Source organism: Andrographis paniculata, unplaced genomic scaffold, assembly GCF_009805555.1.
Source record: "Andrographis paniculata isolate CXL003 unplaced genomic scaffold, ASM980555v1 Contig59END, whole genome shotgun sequence".
NCBI lineage: Eukaryota > Viridiplantae > Streptophyta > Magnoliopsida > Lamiales > Acanthaceae > Andrographis > Andrographis paniculata.
The window spans coordinates 3,353,004-3,371,494 of record NW_026137594.1 but is presented as its reverse complement, the minus strand read 5'-3'; the positions used below and the strand labels follow the sequence as shown (position 1 = coordinate 3,371,494).

Here is an 18,491-nt window from a genome sequence, read left to right as displayed (position 1 = left end):
AACTCTAAACTCCTCAAATTCTACTATTTCGACTATGTATTTTTCGAACTCACAAAATATTTGTATCATATATTATTTTAATACCAAACTCAAATAAAAAATTTTCAAATATAATCAAAAGAAACACACATATGTAAATTAACAAATAATAATAATATTTTTTATTATTATAAAAGTGAATAGGTAAAAAAATCAGGTTGTTTGGTAAGTTCATTAAAATGATGTAATAAGTGAGTATTTTATAGAGGAAAATTTGTTATTTATATATTTAAGAAATGGTAGTTGTATTTTTATTTTATTTTATTTTATTTTTATGGTAGTTGTATTTGTTGAGTACATAAAGTTGAACGAACAAACCCTAACATACTTCTTCGTACCTTGCGTTTAATTATAATAATACTATGTATATATATTATGTTAGAATATCGTGTATTGTTCATTTATGGGAATGAGTTAGGTGCTAATTATAGCACCATATTGATTATTACCTATGATCTGTCCCATTAATTTTTTATTATATAGTCGCAATTAATTACAGAGATTAGCCAATTTTAAGTTGTAAGAAAATATTTCTTCCGTCATGCAAATATGTGTTTATTTGACTGGACATAAGTTTTAATAAAAGTGAGTAATAATTGTTAATTTATTTTTTTATAGTAAAAAAAAAAGTAAAAAAAACGTAACGATTTTTCACTTAAAAATGAAATGATGACAATCCGAAAAGAAAAACAAGCACAAATTTGAATGTTGGAGAGAATATTAAATATAAAAAAATAAATTTTAAACACCAAAAAATACAATTTTAAGTTCAACATAATTTTTCAAAAATTTTGCACAATTTGATGATGTTATTTTTTTAAGTAAGACAATCACGTCAAATACTTATTTTTAAATTTAAAATATTTGCAGCATCAATATATGTATGTATATATATATATGTACAACATCACATCTATAGTACATATTTATACTATATATTAAATACTTAAATTTATAATACTTTAAAATCTTTTTAAAATTTCAAAATTTTTTAAAACTCATAGTATTTAAATAGAATCTAAAATTAATTGGATAAAGACAGCACATTTTGATATGGTCAAAATTTATGTCTATATGATAATGTAGATAAAATTAAGCTATTAATGCATACCTCGAATTGCCCATTTTAAGATAGAAAATGTGTGCGCAAATTCAGAGCCCGTTTAAGGAATTTACGCTACTGATTATTTATTTATTTATTTCAGTCTTGTAATAATAATAATAATAATAATAATAATAATAATCGATGGGTTGCAGTTCAAATAGGAATGCAAAAAGGGAAAAAATTGATCTAAGGCGATATTTCCTGCAAATTTTATATTAACACACGAGATTTCGTGCAATAAATAAAACACAATGTATTTTGTATATTTTTATTAAAATACAATGGAATACTATATAATTTATTTATACTTTATTAAATATTTAAATAAAAGTATTGATGTATTTGTTTATTTTTTGTTGTCTAAACAGACCCTGTATCTAATATATGTTGTAGGATACTTTGAATGCAAATCTGGTGCTGCTGACTCAATCAAATTAGCATGACGCTGGTAGTCAACATATATTATAAACTATCATTACGTATTTTGATACAACATATGTGTTATGTTATAACTCATCATATGATATCTTATAATACAATATATGTTGTGTTATACAAAAATATATATCGATTACGTTTATATGATTGATTGGATCAGCAACCTGATATGCGTCCATGATCATTATATATATTCTTACAAGTTAACTTTTTAAAAATAATTTTGTTAATTATACATTTAAAATATATATTAATAAAATCAATATATTAAAAAATTTCAAATATGTATCATAAATAATATTAGCATATACTCCCTTCGTCCCATGAAATTAGTCCAATTTCTTTTGGACACGCAGTTTAAGAAATATTGTGTTAGATAGTTAATTAGTTTGATTAATAGATTTAATAAAATGTTATATTAATTTTTTTTTTCATAAAATGTTAAATTACAATTTACAAGTTAAAATATTTTTTATTTTAATTTTAAATATTAAAATTTTTATTTACTGATATAATTTTTAAAAAATAATAATAATTGTATTTCTTGAAAATCAATACATGCATTTAAATTTTTTTAAAAAAATAATTTTAATAACTTAAATGTAATTTATACGATAAAAAGATGTAATAAAAAAAATTATATAAACAATACATAAAAATTTTTGAATTTGGTGGTTGTTAGAGATAGTTTGTTATGACATACCAAATTTAATACCACATCGCATACGTACGGTACAAAATTTTTGGTATGATATTTTACCGCACCGTACAAATATTTTGGTATACCGAATTTTCGAATAAAAAATACTAAATTACGGAAATAACATGCATACTTGTAAAAGGAATACTGAATAAATTTTAAAATCTCAATACAATATGACTTTTTTTATATGATAACGATATACAATAGGATATTTTCAGTGTATATAGATAATTAAAAAAATTGGTATTTTTGTATATACTGATTATTTGATACAATATCGATATTTTTTTAATAAACTAAAAAATTTGGTACGGTATACAATATATTTCGATATTTTCGGTATACTATCTCAAACCATCTCTAACTGAATTGTATACACTGTATTATAATATACTCACTCGTCATTCAAATCTATGCTCACTTTCCTTTTTGGGTTGTCATCAAAATATATTCTCGTTTCATTTTTAATTAAAAAATTATTACACTTTTGTATTTTTTTACTATAAAAAGAAAAATTAACAATTATTATTAACTTTTTATTAAAATTCATGCCTTGTCAAATGAGCACACATTTGCATGACGGAGGGAGTAATATTTTACATCAAATACCGAAATTAAAAATAAGTTTATAATTTTGCATTATAATTAAGTTCTATTTTTTTTTATTGTTTTTAACAAAGAAAAAAATCAATATCAACTCTACTTTTAATTAATTTTTCACCCATAAATTTTCAAATCAAACATCACATTTTTATTATATATTACATTTAAATTTAATTTTAAAATTAAATGAATATTTATTTATATAATATTAAATATTTATTATTTTTATTTTTTAAAATTTTAGCCCAACTTCTAAATTTATAATTAACAAATAATAAAACTAAAGATATTCGTAAGTTAATAAAATATAGTTAAATTTTTTTAATTAGAAGTATTAGTTATTAATTATTACTATAATAGAAAAGTCGACTAATTTCGGGGGACGACTAAAAAAAAAAAAAGACAGAGGGAGTATGTGTTAACATAGATATCATATTCTTATACTATACACATCGATTGCGGATCCGATGCTGACCCAATCAAATCAAAATAAGTGTTGATTTGATCGAGTCAGCAGATCACATAAAGACAATCAACATATATATTATATATTAATTTTAGCATATTTATAATAATACATGTGTTATATTATAACTCAAAATATGATATAAACATATGTTGTATTATGCAAATATATATTGTATGTTTTTATAAGATATGTTGACCTAATTAAATCAACAAAATGCTGATTTGATTGGATCAACACTTGATCTGTGCCCATACAAAGTCCTTATTTATCAGTAATAATTCATCTTCCTTAAAAAACACAAAATATTTACGATTAAAGTGTAAATAATCCAATACTCTAATACTCAATTCACCTATAGCAATAGGATTAACAAATAATAAACCCTTAAAATAATTTTTTTTAACGAAATATCTCAAAAAATGTCATTTGGACGAAAAAATCTTACATGTTCATATTGATCACATTTCCGTCGCATACAAGAATTGTATGAAGGCAATTCTTCTGCGTTTGAGATTCACCAGTTTTTCTATATTTTCTTTGATATTTTGGCCAAAAAAAAACTTTGCCATATGGAAAATTAATTGAGTCCGAAACGGCGAGGAATGACGGTGGTAATGGATAACTTCATCGGAAAAATTGACGGCGGCAGAATCGGAAGAGATTATAAACGACAATGCAGTTCGAGATGATGAATCGCGATTCTTCACGACCTTGGATAGATTTGGGGAGATTGGTTCATTATATTAGATTTTATTGGAGTTAATTGGATTAAATGGGTTAGAAAATGCGAATATATTTTTAAGATGTATTGTTTATTTTTTTTTAATTTTTTTTTATATTTTTGTGTATTAAAAATTATTTTGATAAAATTATATATATATATATATATATACACGCCATTTATCTTTTCTAAAACTAAAATTTCAAATTGTGTCTAAGAATAATTAATTAACAATGATCGACATATTAGAAAATTGATAATCTCCAATCCATTTCAAAATTAATTAACAATTTGAGTATCAAAATATAATAATATCATATAGTTATACAAAATAAATTAGCTTGTCATACCTTAAATATGTTGTAATTAATTTAAACTAAGACATCATATTGTTAATTGTTAGTGACATCATCTTGTTTTGATTAAATAAATTTGATTAATTACTACCCTACCCTGTTTAATATTAACCACAAAATTAATAATTGGATTGATCAATTATTCAACATGATACTTCATTCTACAAAAAATTAATACCAGCAACCTTTCTAAAATATTCTAAAATACGTAGACAATTAATTTATTTTTTATTTTTATTTTACTATATTATTATACTATTTAAAAATATCAATATTAATATAGTAACACTTCTTGCAATTTTTTCACGGATCCTATAGCAATTATCTGTAGCAAATTTTGCTACAAAATCCTAAATGACTGGAATTGTGTCGATAATATACAAAATAATATTTGATATTAAATTGTTATTTTTTATAAATATATAAATTTATATAAATAGGATATATATTGAGAATCATATTTTAAAAAATTGAGTTGAGTGTACAATTCCATGTAGTTGATTGGTGTTTCCTATACCCATGATCATTTTTGCTATGAAAAATTTCAATAGCAAAAACTTATTTTTTTTTCTTATGATATTAATAAGTTAAAATTATTTACAATTTACTTATAATTTGAAAAGTTTGTACAATTTTTTTTTTTTTTTTTCGTAATTTAGAAATTGCATGGGCTTATTTCGTATTTTAGAAAATATTGCGCAAAATCTTTTAAAAATTATGCAAGACTACTCCATATTTTCAAAAATATTTTATAAAAATCCCTTAAAAAATACTCCCGAGGTGTGTTTTTTTTTTTCACACATGTATTTTCAAAAAAATTAATACATTAGACAGATTTATTATTTATTTTTATTTTACATAAAAAAAAAATTCTTTCAAACTATTTTACGAAACAAGGAAAACAAACACTCTATGAAAGTTGTGGTTTGGAATAATTGTTCAACTGGATCCAATGTTTAACTCAAATCCAATTCAGATTTTAAATTGTTGATATATATATCTTAAATCTAGTTTGTCAATTTGCTGAGTTTTCTGTCCGTTCAGCAAGTCGGGGGTCAAGGGGGTGAACCCCTTGCTTGGGTCCGGGGATGCGGAGTGGTCCTCGACCGACGGTATGCAGTATTGGGCTTTTTAAGTTGGTATCGAGTTGAGTTCGTCTGATGTATTTTTTTTTTTTTTATTTAAATAGATTTAGAGATATGAAATTTATAATATGTAACGTAGCTATTATTGATAAATTTATTCTCCATAACCAACATGGTGAATCTCGTAAATCTATGCACTATTTACGTTTTTATTTATTATTCGATCATTTTATCTTAATTCATCACTCCAAAAATAAACTACAATTGCACAAATAGTCCATTTTCGTATTTTGCAATATTGTTTGTTAACTGATAGAGAATATAAATTCTATATATTAAAAATCGAATAAAAAAAATAAATTAGACAAACTAATATTATATATTTTTAAAAAATTACAAAGTTAAAATGATAAAATTCAAATTAAAAAGTAAATAAAAAAAATACATCCATTTGGTCAATGGAACATTTAATGACGAATTTTCGCTGCAGATTTTTCTCGAAATGGTCGATGAGAAGCGAACATTAATTAATTCATTCACACAACCACTGTTCTCATATCTATCTAATTTTATTTTTATTTTTAATATACTTTCTCTTTCCCACCATTGACATTATTTTTATTTTTATTTATTTCGTAACATTTGATATATTTTTATTTTTTTTAAAAATTATTAAATTAAAATATATTTAACAAATATAAATTTAATTAACTACATAACATACAACATTATAAATGACGTAAAAGTTACTCAAAATCTATTTATTTCTATCTCTCTTCTCAAAAAATAAATATTTTTATCTATATTTAAATTACCCTATCTTTTATAAAATTAATTTATATAATAAATAAATAAAAATATTTTTTTTATTTACTTATAAAAAATTTTATATTACATATATTTTTTAATTTTTATATAATTTTAAAATATTTTAAAATATTTTTTAATTTTTTTAATTTTATATATTATATTTATTTTAAAATTATAAATATTATTTATTATATAAAAAATAATATAATAATATTATATATAGCTAATTATTATTAATTAATTAAATATTATCGTCTTAAATATCGTTTTTCTAAGTTCAATTATGGTGGGACGACCAATACATATTTCTCTAATTCAAATTAAGTAAGTTTTCATATAGATTTTTTCGAAAGGCAAATTTATCCGATTAGTCCACTACAAACTGGACCAGAAGACCACGTCGATCCTCACCGTTAAAAATGCGGGTGGCCTGGAAGTCCCTGGAGCTTGCAGAAATCAAGACGCTTAACCGTAATTTCACAGATATTCTTTAGGACTCCCGGTACCTCGACCCCCACTCATAAGCGCACCGTTCAGATCGCTAAAGGACGCTCCAAGTCAACTTGGATATCAAGGTCCTGGACTCTTTAAGAAATACAAGGACCAGTAACGCCTGCCCTGTTTCTGGAAAATCTCTTGGTAGTGGCACTGGTGCAGATATTTTATTACACATATTTCAGAAAACAGACAATATCCACAATATTTAGATAGGGATTTTTGAAAGTTTTTGAAAATTTGGAAATTTGAATAAAATAAAATGTTAGTATTTAATTTAATATTTTGTGAAATAAATATATTTGATGTGATATTTTTAAAAGTAAATAGTATCAAATGAATAAAAATATGTTTGATAAACAGTGCCCGTCTCGTCATTCTCACATTTTATTTTTATTATTTATTTTTAATTGGGGACTTTTGTTGTTTATATTTTCACTGTGTTTTTTTAGGATTTTGAAGTTTTAGATTTCAATAATAAAAATTTTAAATTGAAAAACTGTTGTAATATAAATAAGTTGTGATATGATAATTTAATAAAATTAATTTTTATTATGATATAAAAATAAAAATAAAAATATAATTAGATATTTTTTAATTTTTAAAAAATAAATAGTGAATATTAATAAAAAGAATTGATAAAAGAACCTGTGTGTTTAGAAATAAATGAATAGTTCACGAGCTTGGCTCGATTTGATTCTTTTGAGTTCGTTCGTTAAGTTAAACAAGTCGAAAACAAACATAAATTTTGACTCGTTATATTCACAAAAAAATTTGAATTTATTTGCGAACGTTCGACAATATTTATTAGAAAAATTAAATTAATATTTTTATATTTAGGGTGTATTTGTTTGGGGGATTGGATTGGATTTACACTATTCATCCAATTTTTTCCCCCAAAAAACATCAAATCAAACACATATTTTTCATTTTTTATATTATAGTAAAAATCAATTTTACATTCAAAACATCACATCAGCACCTATTTATATCACATCATACAACTATTCAAATTCAAAATTTTTACTGTTCAAATCCCAACTCAAAATCCAAACTCCCAAACAAACACACCCTAAGTATATATATTTTTATATTTCTTAAAACTTCTTTTTCAAAACAACAAAGTAACAAACAGGGTTATAAAATCTGTGTATTTTTTTTCATGTATTTTACTAAAAATAATTATAGGCGTTTATAAATAATAATAATAATAAGAAAAATTAATTATTTTTTATTTTAAATGAATTCTTGAAAATATAATTTTATAAAGATTTATATAATTTTTACATCTATTTAAGTGAAAATAGCTTAGTACGTGTTATATTAATATTACTAATTGTTATCTATTTTTCTTTTATGGTTTAAAATTTATTTTAAATGGAGGATTGATTTGATATTTAATTAAAATAGTATTTTGATATAATATATTATAAAAAAAATATTTTTATTAAAAACTGGTTCAAATGAACGTGGTTAATTTTAGTTTGAAATAGTAAAAAGATCAATATATTTTAATTATTTTATCCGATAAAATTTAATTTAAAAATTTTTATCAATTCAATTTCATTTTAATTTTAATTTTTTATTAAACAAAAATATTTTTAATTTTTAAATACAATATGAGGCACGGACCACTTTAATTGCATATAAATAAAAAATTCAATTTAAAAATACAATTTAATTTTTTTTATTAAACTAAGATATTTTTTATTTTATAAATACAATTTGAGGTATGGACAACCTTAGTTGCATAGCAACAATGAACAGAACGAATAAATGTATAGTTTTGGTTCAGTTATGTAAATATTTTAATACTTCTAAATTTTGGTTATGGATTTAGAAGATATATTATTGGAATATATTTGTATAAAAGATATATAATCTTTTTTTTTTTTTCGATATTTAAAATGCATTATATTTACATAATATTGAGATCTTAATTAATTGTTTTAATAAATCAATTTTATACAAATCCAAATAGATAAATTAATCATTCACATAATAATTCTCATAAATATTATTAAAAAATACAAATAAATACATATTAATATATATTATTTATTTTATAAAATTAATTATTTAATACAAAATATTATTTTAATTTTCTATACCAACGAAGAATTTATTTACGGGGACCTCAGTAATAATAATTAAAAGATTCATCCATGGAGTAGGAGTGGAACCCAAGCGAGCGACACTGACAGCTAGGGTTTGGGCCGTAGCTCGCCCACCTCGATTGACGGAGGAGGAGGTGATGCATTGATTGACCGCTAGTCTCCTCTGGTCCCCATCCTCCATCGGGCCCCAGCATTGCCCATCCACCACGATTAACAAAAGTTTCTTCAATTTTCCGAAAAGATGGGCAATAATTCGTGAGTAAAAGTTGAAATGACAGACTCTGTATAATTGGAGGTTGTAACTGTTACTTTTAGTTTCCATGGTGGTTTAATGGTCTAATACTGCTATTGTTAATCGTTAATTGGAAAAGCAGTGGGCGGCTGGTGGAGTGAAGTAATCCAGCTTCTGGAGCCAGAGCTCGGTGGAATCCTTTTCAGGAATTGGAAGAAAAGTAACCGCAATGCGTTGTTTTTCTATTGTAGGAATAGAATCAGGTTTAGTATTTGGGGTTTAGCAATGGCTCGTTTTGCTGCAATCATCAAGTGTCACTGTCATCGTCTCCACAAGCCATTGGAGCTTTTGATGTTCCTCTGTGTTTTGCGTTTAGCTCAGAACGACGCCGTTTGGGGATACGATGTGGATAAATCTGCTCTATTAGAGTTCAAGGCGGCGCTCTCAGATCCTTACGGAGCGCTGAGCACCTGGGAATTGAATGGCTCGGATCACTGCTCCTGGACTGGGGTTTTTTGCGATTCAAATTATCGTGTTGTAGCGTTGAATGCTCCCGGTGGAGGTAAGTCTCGGCCATGTGCTAGAATTGCTCACTATCCATTTTATGGGTTTGGGATTAGGAGGAGGTTTTGTGTAGGTAGTAATGGAAATTTTTTTTCTGGTAAGCTGTCTGGGGCTGTTGCAAAGCTTAGTGAGCTTAAAAATTTATCTCTGCCGTTCAATGAAATCAGTGGGGTGATTCCTGAGGAGATATGGGGAATGGAGAAGCTTGAGGTTCTTGATCTTGAAGGGAATTTGATTTCTGGCTCTTTGCCTGCACAGTTTAGTGGATTGAAGAATTTAAAAGTTCTTAACTTGGGATTCAATGAGATTGCAGGGGAAATACCGTCTTCTTTATCTAACTGTGTTGGGCTTCAGATTCTGAATTTAGCTGGGAATCGAGTGGATGGATTGATTCCAGGGCTTATTGGGCAGTTCAAAGATTTGAGGGGGCTTTACTTGTCCTTCAATGGACTTAGTGGTTCGATACCGACTGAGATAGGGGATAATTGTGGGAAGCTTGAGCATTTGGATCTTTCTGGGAATTACTTGACTGAAGGTATTCCAGAAACTATTGTAAATTGCAGAGGGTTGAAGACTCTGCTTCTGTATTCAAATTTGTTGGAGGAGGATATTCCTCGAGAGCTTGGTCAATTGAGTGTGTTGGAAGTGCTGGATCTGTCAAGGAACAGTTTCGGAGGTCCCATACCCATTGCCCTTGGTAATTGTACGAAGTTGTCTGTCCTTGTGCTGTCTAACTTGTGGGATCCTTTTCCAAATACTTCTGCTTTGGAAAGCCATACTGTCAATGACTACAATTTTTATTTAGGTTCGCTACCGGAAGAAGTAAGTAGTCTTTCCAGCTTGAAAATTTTGTGGGCTCCTCAAGCGATGCTGCAGGGGAAGTTTCCGGGTAGTTGGGGTTCCTGTGATAACTTGGAGATGCTGAATTTGGCTGAAAACTTTATCACTAGTGAAATTTCTGAGGGGCTTAGCAGCTGCAAGAAGCTGCATTTCCTTAATGTAAGCTCCAACAAACTTAGTGGGGAGGTCAGCAACAAGATCCCCGTTCCATGCATGGTTTTGTTCGATGTTAGCAGGAATCATCTGTCAGGTTCCATCCCCAAGTTTAACTACACATCTTGCATTCCTGTACAATCTGTGCATTGGGATGCATTATATCCTTATGATCCATCATCTGTTTATCTGTCATATTTTGGATATAGAACTAAGATTGAAACATCTTTGCGGTTATATGGAGCCAGTGATAGCTTTTCAGTATTGCACGATTTTGGCTCCAACAACCTTGCTGGCTCCCTGCAGGCAATGCCTGTTGCACGTGAAAGACTCGGTAAGAAAACAGTTTATGCATTTCTTGCTGGCCAAAACCAGCTTAGTGGAAGCCTTCCTGGAACATTCTTTGAGAAATGTGATCATGTTGGAGGTATTATAGTTAATGTCTCAAACAACAGGTTATCTGGTCAAGTTCCAAATGGTATTGCCATGCTGTGCCAGACTTTGATTCTATTGGATGCTTCTGGAAACCAAATTACAGGGACTCTTCCTCCCAGCATTGGAAATCTGGGTTCACTTGTTGGTCTTGATTTAAGTAGGAATCCAATGCACGGTTCAATTCCTAGCAACCTTGGCCAAGTAAAGTTTCTCAAACATCTATCACTCTCGGGGATTAACCTAAATGGTTCAATCCCTGCAAGCATGGGGCAACTAAACTCTTTGGAATATCTGGATCTGTCTTTGAATTCAATATCAGGTGAAATTCCTAATGATCTTGCGAACTTGAGGAATTTGAAGGTCCTTCTCCTGAACAATAATAAGCTCTCCGGACAGTTCCCTGCTGGATTGGCAAATATCTCCACCCTGTCAGTCTTTAATGTGTCTTTCAATGATTTGTCTGGATCGTTGGCTGTGGACAATAGTATGATCGAATGCAACAGCATCCTTGGGAACCCTTCTTTGAATTGCCTTGCACCATCTTCTTCTTCTCCTTTGATGGAACAAGGAAGATTAGGAAACACACAAAATGAGGCATCTTCCACCCCATCAACACCGTCAGGCCGAAAACAAGGGAAAGATGGCTTCAACTCAATTGAAATTGCCTCTATAACCTCTGCAACAGCCATTGTTTCTGTGCTCTTTGCTCTTATTGTCCTTTACTTTTACACCAGAAAGTGGAAACCGGGTTCCCAGGTGTGTGGAACTGCCAGGAAGGAAGTAATCACCTTTATTGACATCGGGGTTCCATTAACGTATGACATTGTGGTGCAAGCTACAGGATGTTTCAATGCAAGCAACTGCATTGGCAGTGGTGGGTTTGGTGCGACCTACAAAGCTGAGATTGCTCCAGGTGTCCCTGTTGCCATAAAATGCCTTGCAGTTGGGCGTTTCCAAGGTATTCAACAATTCGATGCAGAAATTAAAACCCTGGGCAGACTTCGTCATTTTAATCTTGTGACTTTGATAGGGTATTATGCCAGTGAAACTGAGATGTTTCTTATATATAACTATTTACCTGGTGGCAACCTCGAAAAGTTCATACAGGAACGATCCACTAGAGGTGTTGATTGGAGGGTACTCCACAAGATTGCCTTGGACATTGCTCGTGCGCTCGCCTACTTACATGATGAGTGTGTACCACGGGTTCTCCACCGTGATGTGAAACCTAGCAACATACTGTTGGATGAGGACTACAATGCATATCTCTCTGATTTCGGACTAGCCAGGCTTCTTGGGACTTCAGAAACTCATGCCACAACAGGGGTTGCAGGAACTTTTGGATATGTTGCCCCAGAATATGCAATGACTTGCCGTGTCTCTGACAAGGCTGATGTTTATAGCTATGGGATTGTGTTGCTAGAGTTGATCTCTGACAAGAAGGCACTGGATCCATCCTTTTCTTCCTTTGGAAACGGTTTCAACATTGTGGGTTGGGCATGTATGCTCTTGCGGCAAGGTAATGCCAAGGAATTCTTTACTGCCGGGTTGTGGGATGCAAGCCCGCATGATGACTTGGTTGAAGTATTACACTTGGCTGTGATATGCACAGTCGAAACTCTCTCCACCAGGCCCACGATGAAACAGGTGGTCAAACGTCTAAAACAACTTCAACCTCCATTGAGTTAGCTGTACAGAAAGGAGTCCTTTAATTTTACATAGCAGTCTGTAGAAAGGTAAGCCACTCTAACAAGTGATCCTGCACTTTTTTTGGAAAAGTGCTTTTTCGGTGTCTTCTTGCTGTCCTTAGCTTAGTTGTAGCTGCTTGTATATTGTGTTTTCCGTGTTAATTCACAGTTAAACAGCCTTGATGTAGAATGAAAATTCTTGTTTTTTGCAGTGTATACTTGTATCTCATTTCTATTTATTGTTGAATTAAATGTTGGGAAACTCCCCTAGCTTATAAGGGTGAAGTGCTACTCCTATTAATACCAATTGAGTTTAAGTTGGAACTCCGTATTTCTTCTTAACATGATATCAAAGCTATGGTGCCCGTATTGGACATTGATCCTGATTAGGATTTGGTTCCCACAGCGAAAAATGTTGGAAAACTCTCCTAGCTTATAAGTGAAGGAGGCTCAAAACAACTTTAAAAGATTTGGATTCTTATGGGCATGTATAGAGCAAGTAGAGGCTGTTGGAATCATATTTTTCATGCAGGTTTATCCAGTGTCATAGTATGGTCATGGTCATGGATCTCCCAAATTGTGACTTGCAGTATCTTGAAAGGGATCTGTCGGCCTCAGGCTATGTCGTGTGGATAAAATCCACTCTAATTCTGAAAGTTGTAAACATCTTTCTCCAGATGGAATAGTTTCTATGGTCCCCTTCGCTAAGCCAGGACTGATCCTTATATTAACACAGGTATATAACCAATATCTGTAGCGAGTTTTTTCCTTAGCTTAACATTTAGCTAATTGTGTTTCATATATTCTAAAATGACTTCTTTGTTATGTGGATGAGATCTATTTCACTTTATATTGATTATATCAGCACTTTTGCATCTGTCATTATTGAATCATGGGTTGAATATGATTGTTATATCCTCCTTGATCACTATGCATAAACATATAAACTTGCAGATAAAATATCTATGTATACACATGTACATATTTGCTTCTGGTGCTTTATTTCTAAAAAACCAACATGTTAATTGTGTCTGTCTCATATTCAATAGGTTGAATATGATTGTTATATCCTCCTTGATCACTATGCATAAACATATAAACTTGCAGATAAAATATCTATGTATACACATGTACACATTTGCTTCTGGTGCTTTATTTCTAAAACACCAACATATTTATTGTGTCTGTCTCATTATCATTATAGTATTAACTGAATGATCTGAGTCCAGCTAAGACAATGTGCAACATTTGCCCTGTTAGCCTCTGGTCAGGCTGCTTATTGAATCTATAGTTTCTTTTGCCAGGAAAGATGAGTATATTGTGGCATTTCTTTAGTTTTCTTGCATTACAATTTTTACCTGGGCAGCAATTACTAATCTTGCGACATCCTAGTTTAGTTAGTAATGAAACTCTCCTATTTGAGGAGTAACGGGCCTATTGTGATATGGTCTACACTCTACAGTTCACTGTGCTTGAAAATTGCTCAAAATCAAAGCATGGATAGGGCTTTCTTTAGTAACATTCATAGATTGCATTGGATGATAAACAGTGGTTCGACTTGGATTGGGTCACCTCACTCTCACAGGTCATGTCCAGCCCAATTTAAGTTTCAAAATGATCCAAATGGTGTCCATCACTTTCTGATTACAAACTTCATTCTGAAGTTGGATAGCACATAGCAAGTGACAAGAATGTAGTCGTCTACATAGATAGCATAAGGTTACTTTGGGGAAACCTGAGTAGTAATGAAACAAAAAACTGATCCTTTTATATGTACGTATTCATGTATGTCATTGTTTGCTCAGACTGACTGCTCTGTTTTTATCTCTACATGGTTTTGAACTGTTGGTTGTAGTGGTGTGTTATTTTTTGCAGGGCATGACAATAAGTGACACTGTAAAAAACAAACACACCCCTTGATGAATAGGGAAAGAACAGGTGGGCTGTGTACTAAAATGGCAGGAGGAGGTTAAAGGGGAAAATCAGTCAAGAACATCATTTACTGTAGGTACCTATCATTGCCCACTTCATCTGAATCTGTCTAAGTTATGTCAAAACACTTCTGTGCTTATTGCATTGTCAAATTTTGCTGCATGCCATTTCAATTTCTGTTGATAAAGAAGTATAGATTCTTCTGTTTGTTTGTTTTTATTGCCTCTGCAAATTACACATGTGTATGTGTTTTGTTAAATTTTGATCAGATGATCTTTCTTTAGTGGTCTATATTTCCGACATGAGTGAAACTTTTCTCACATGATATATTAACTTTTAGTACAAGCACCATGCCACGCTTATACACTGTGGATGAGCCTGCATGCAGGCTTTGCCAGCCTACTTGTATGTATATGTGTATGTATATATATGTATGTGTGCTATCAATTGCTTACTAAAACAACTGATGAAGAAAAAAGGAGTGTTGAGTACCTTTTGTATATAGATGTAAGTGGTGTCTTTAATTTTCATTAAGGGCTTGCTCGCTTATGCTTTTCGTTTGTATTTTTTTTTTGATGTTTTAAAACAGATAAAAATTGATTAATTCATGTGATACTTTGAATGGAAAAGAAAATATAATGTTTTTAGAAGAAAATTAGTAAATTTAACAATAAAATACAAGTGAACAATCATGTTGGATATATTTATAGGAGATGCTGATTTAGATCTATACCTTTGATTAGGTTTGTACTTTGTAGGGACTTTAAAGTATTGTTTAAGGAATTCAATGTTTAGGATGGAAATCTTCCCTCATTGTTTATATCATTTGTCTGAAGCTGGATGGAAATTTGTATCTCAACTAGTTTGATATCGTTGTTTTAGTCTTCTGTATCGGTCCTGAGTAATATGGTGTGATTGGCTAAGTTGCTTGCCATATTGATGCCGGGAAAAGTTCACAATAGCAAGCTATGTTAGTTTTGGTAACATTAATGATGCCTAGGACTTAATTGTTAAAATACCTATATATCTAGCAATGCTTCAAGTAAATAACATAAACAATAAAGGGATCTCAAGTACACGATGATAATATTGTTCTTTTCCCCAAATTTACCATGTAGATTCCATATTACATAGCAAACTGCACTGACCCTAAACCTTTATACTTTTTCCTCGGAAAAATTATCACTTCTTTTGTAATTTAAATATCCTTTCACATAACCCTCATTATGCAAAAGAATTATTGACCCATATATTTACTATGTCCAATGGTTGGCGATTAAACATATTAAACCCAAATCCATATATTTCCAAAGCCTAAATACAATACTACAATAAAACAAAAAGGTGTGCGTAGTTGGTGATTTTTTGGATTTCGGTTTTGATTTTTGGTTTAGATAGTTATTTCAATGGATATTTGTAAATAATACTCCACCTGTCTTGTAAAAGTTTGTTCACTTTACCATTTTAGTCGGTCTATCAAAAGTGTGTTCATAGGCTGCGGATTTTGTGCTGATTCGGCCAAGTCAGCATGGTGCTAATTTGATCGGATCAATATATGTCATACACATAACCGACATATGTTTACACATAGTATAACATATGCTGACTTATAATATAACTTGTGTTAGTATTATAAATATGCCAAGATATGTACAAATATATGTTAATTATCTGTATAACGTATGCTGATCCAAGCCGGTGTTCATACCATATTTAGTAAAATACAGTTTTTCTTTAAATATACACTTACAATTTTTCCCATCTATTTATACAAATGTTTAACCCAAAAGTTACATTACTAAACCTGTAAAATTCCAACTACATCCTTACAAAAGAGTACACAAATAATACTAAAGTTATATTTTTCTTAATCTACATGACCAATAGTTGAGCTATGAGCATAAGACAGAGGGAAGTACATTTTTATAGGGAATTATGATGGTTGAATGATAAAAAAGTAAAAGTAATTGCAGAGTGAACAAAGCCAAGGAGTTATTCTTGATTTGGCTTCAAGACATGCTTGATAAATCAACCAAGAAGTCGGGCTCGAAAAGAGTCTTCAGCTTGTTATTTTCGCAAAAGAGTGATAGACATTAAATTAAAACTTGTGGTCTTCTTGTGAACTACGCAATCGTTCAATCAGTCTAAAGTGTTACGCATGATAAAGTCATGCTAGAACCTAATCGTCCCTTATCTATATTTCGATAACTACGTGATATCTACATATATATGTCACAGTCAGTTATGTTCGATTTGAACTCTTAGAATTCAAACTAAAAGATTGGCAAAACTAAAGCAAAGTTAGGATCCAAAACTAGAATCACGTGATCATGCAAGAACATGGTAGGCTATGGGGGTATTATCCCTCTCTCTCTCTGACTCTCTCTCTCTCTCTATATATATATATATGTATATATTTGTATATGTGATGTCGGCCGGTGGGATTGTTGAATTCAAATTAACTAGTTGAATAGGGTGGTGATATATAGTAAAAGGGACGTATCATTGAAATTCTGACCAAAAAGCCCTGCTTCCATGCATGCCTGGGATCTGGGGACCATTTATTATATATTATATATTATATGATTTTATTTCTGTATATATAAAATCTCACTGAATGCATTTTGGGATTCTCATCGATCATCATAAGTACTGTCTGTTCATCACTCACTTCTTCTGTTTCTTGAGTCTTGATCTTGGGAGCTCCCGGGAGCCAAACAATTGTTGCTTCTTAGTTTTGATGGATAGATGGGTGGGAGTTGGGGTCCGGGAGTTCCTATCATGAGTCATCCACCCCTGTTGCTTTCCCTTCCTCACAAGGAAAAGTCCTTGAGAGGTGTTTGTTTGTATTTTTCCAATTCTTCTACTATTGAAGAACACATGTAAATAGATATAAACCTCTCAAATCTCAAATCTAAGATTATTCAGAATAATCAGATCTCCATGTTAAATTAATATTAAAAAGTCACATTTAGTGGATATTAGGGGATCAAACTTCAAACCCTAATCCTTTTATTGCATTTGTGTTAACATTTATGATTGATTTAATTTAATTTTTTTAGAAGTAGGATAAGAAATTAGTTTCTTCCATTTAATGGTGTACATTAATTGTGATGAAATGAAATGGCAGAAACTAGGACAGCCCGTTGTTCTGAGGGCTCTTGACAAAGTCATGTGATCAACAAAAAAGTGTATGTATGTATCTATGTATAATAATTGTAAGATAACACTGCCTCATTTACTAAGCTGTCTTCTCAGTGCTTAAAAACACTCCCAACTTAGTGCTATGAATCACACATAATTAAAGCTTTATTGTCAATTATTTTTGCAGTTTTAAGAACTAGGTTTTGAATAGGTTAGGTGGGGTGGGGTGCAAAAACACCCCCTTTTTTCCAACCAGAAAAAATTAATAACCTTAATGATGATAGAGTGCAGAAAATAATGGCAAGTTCAGTTATCTGTCAAGTCATGATCAGTTGCCATCCAAACACAGATTGAATTGATGAACACACACACACACAGTCACCTTTAGTTGAAAGATCCAGCAAATTGAGGCAAGAGAATTCAGTTTCTTTTTTTCTTGTTTTGTGTGTTTCATATCTCACTGATCGATTTGTAGCATGCAATTTGATTACTGTGTTTGTTAAAATCATCTGTCAGTTTCCACTGCCCACATCTTATGCAAATCATTAATCTATATATATAT

The 18,491-nt window shown here is 30.3% G+C and overlaps 1 protein-coding gene across 1 annotated transcript; it reads left to right on the top strand.

The window, feature by feature from the left end:
- Positions 1-9,005: 9,005 nt before the first annotated feature.
- LOC127258540 (LRR receptor-like serine/threonine-protein kinase RPK2) lies at positions 9,006-13,067 on the top strand. The gene is made up of 2 exons (XM_051285418.1): positions 9,006-9,196; positions 9,316-13,067. Exon 2 carries the CDS (start codon positions 9,459-9,461, stop codon positions 12,852-12,854), a length of 3,396 nt encoding a protein of 1,131 aa, XP_051141375.1. The 5' UTR covers positions 9,006-9,196; positions 9,316-9,458; the 3' UTR covers positions 12,855-13,067.
- The last annotated feature ends 5,424 nt before the right edge of the window (positions 13,068-18,491 follow it).

What these genes read in the sequence shown, in the direction of transcription:
- LOC127258540 (XM_051285418.1), top strand. Translation starts at nt 9,459, where the DNA reads ATGGCTCGTTTTGCTGCAATCATCAAGTGTCACTGTCATCGTCTCCAC.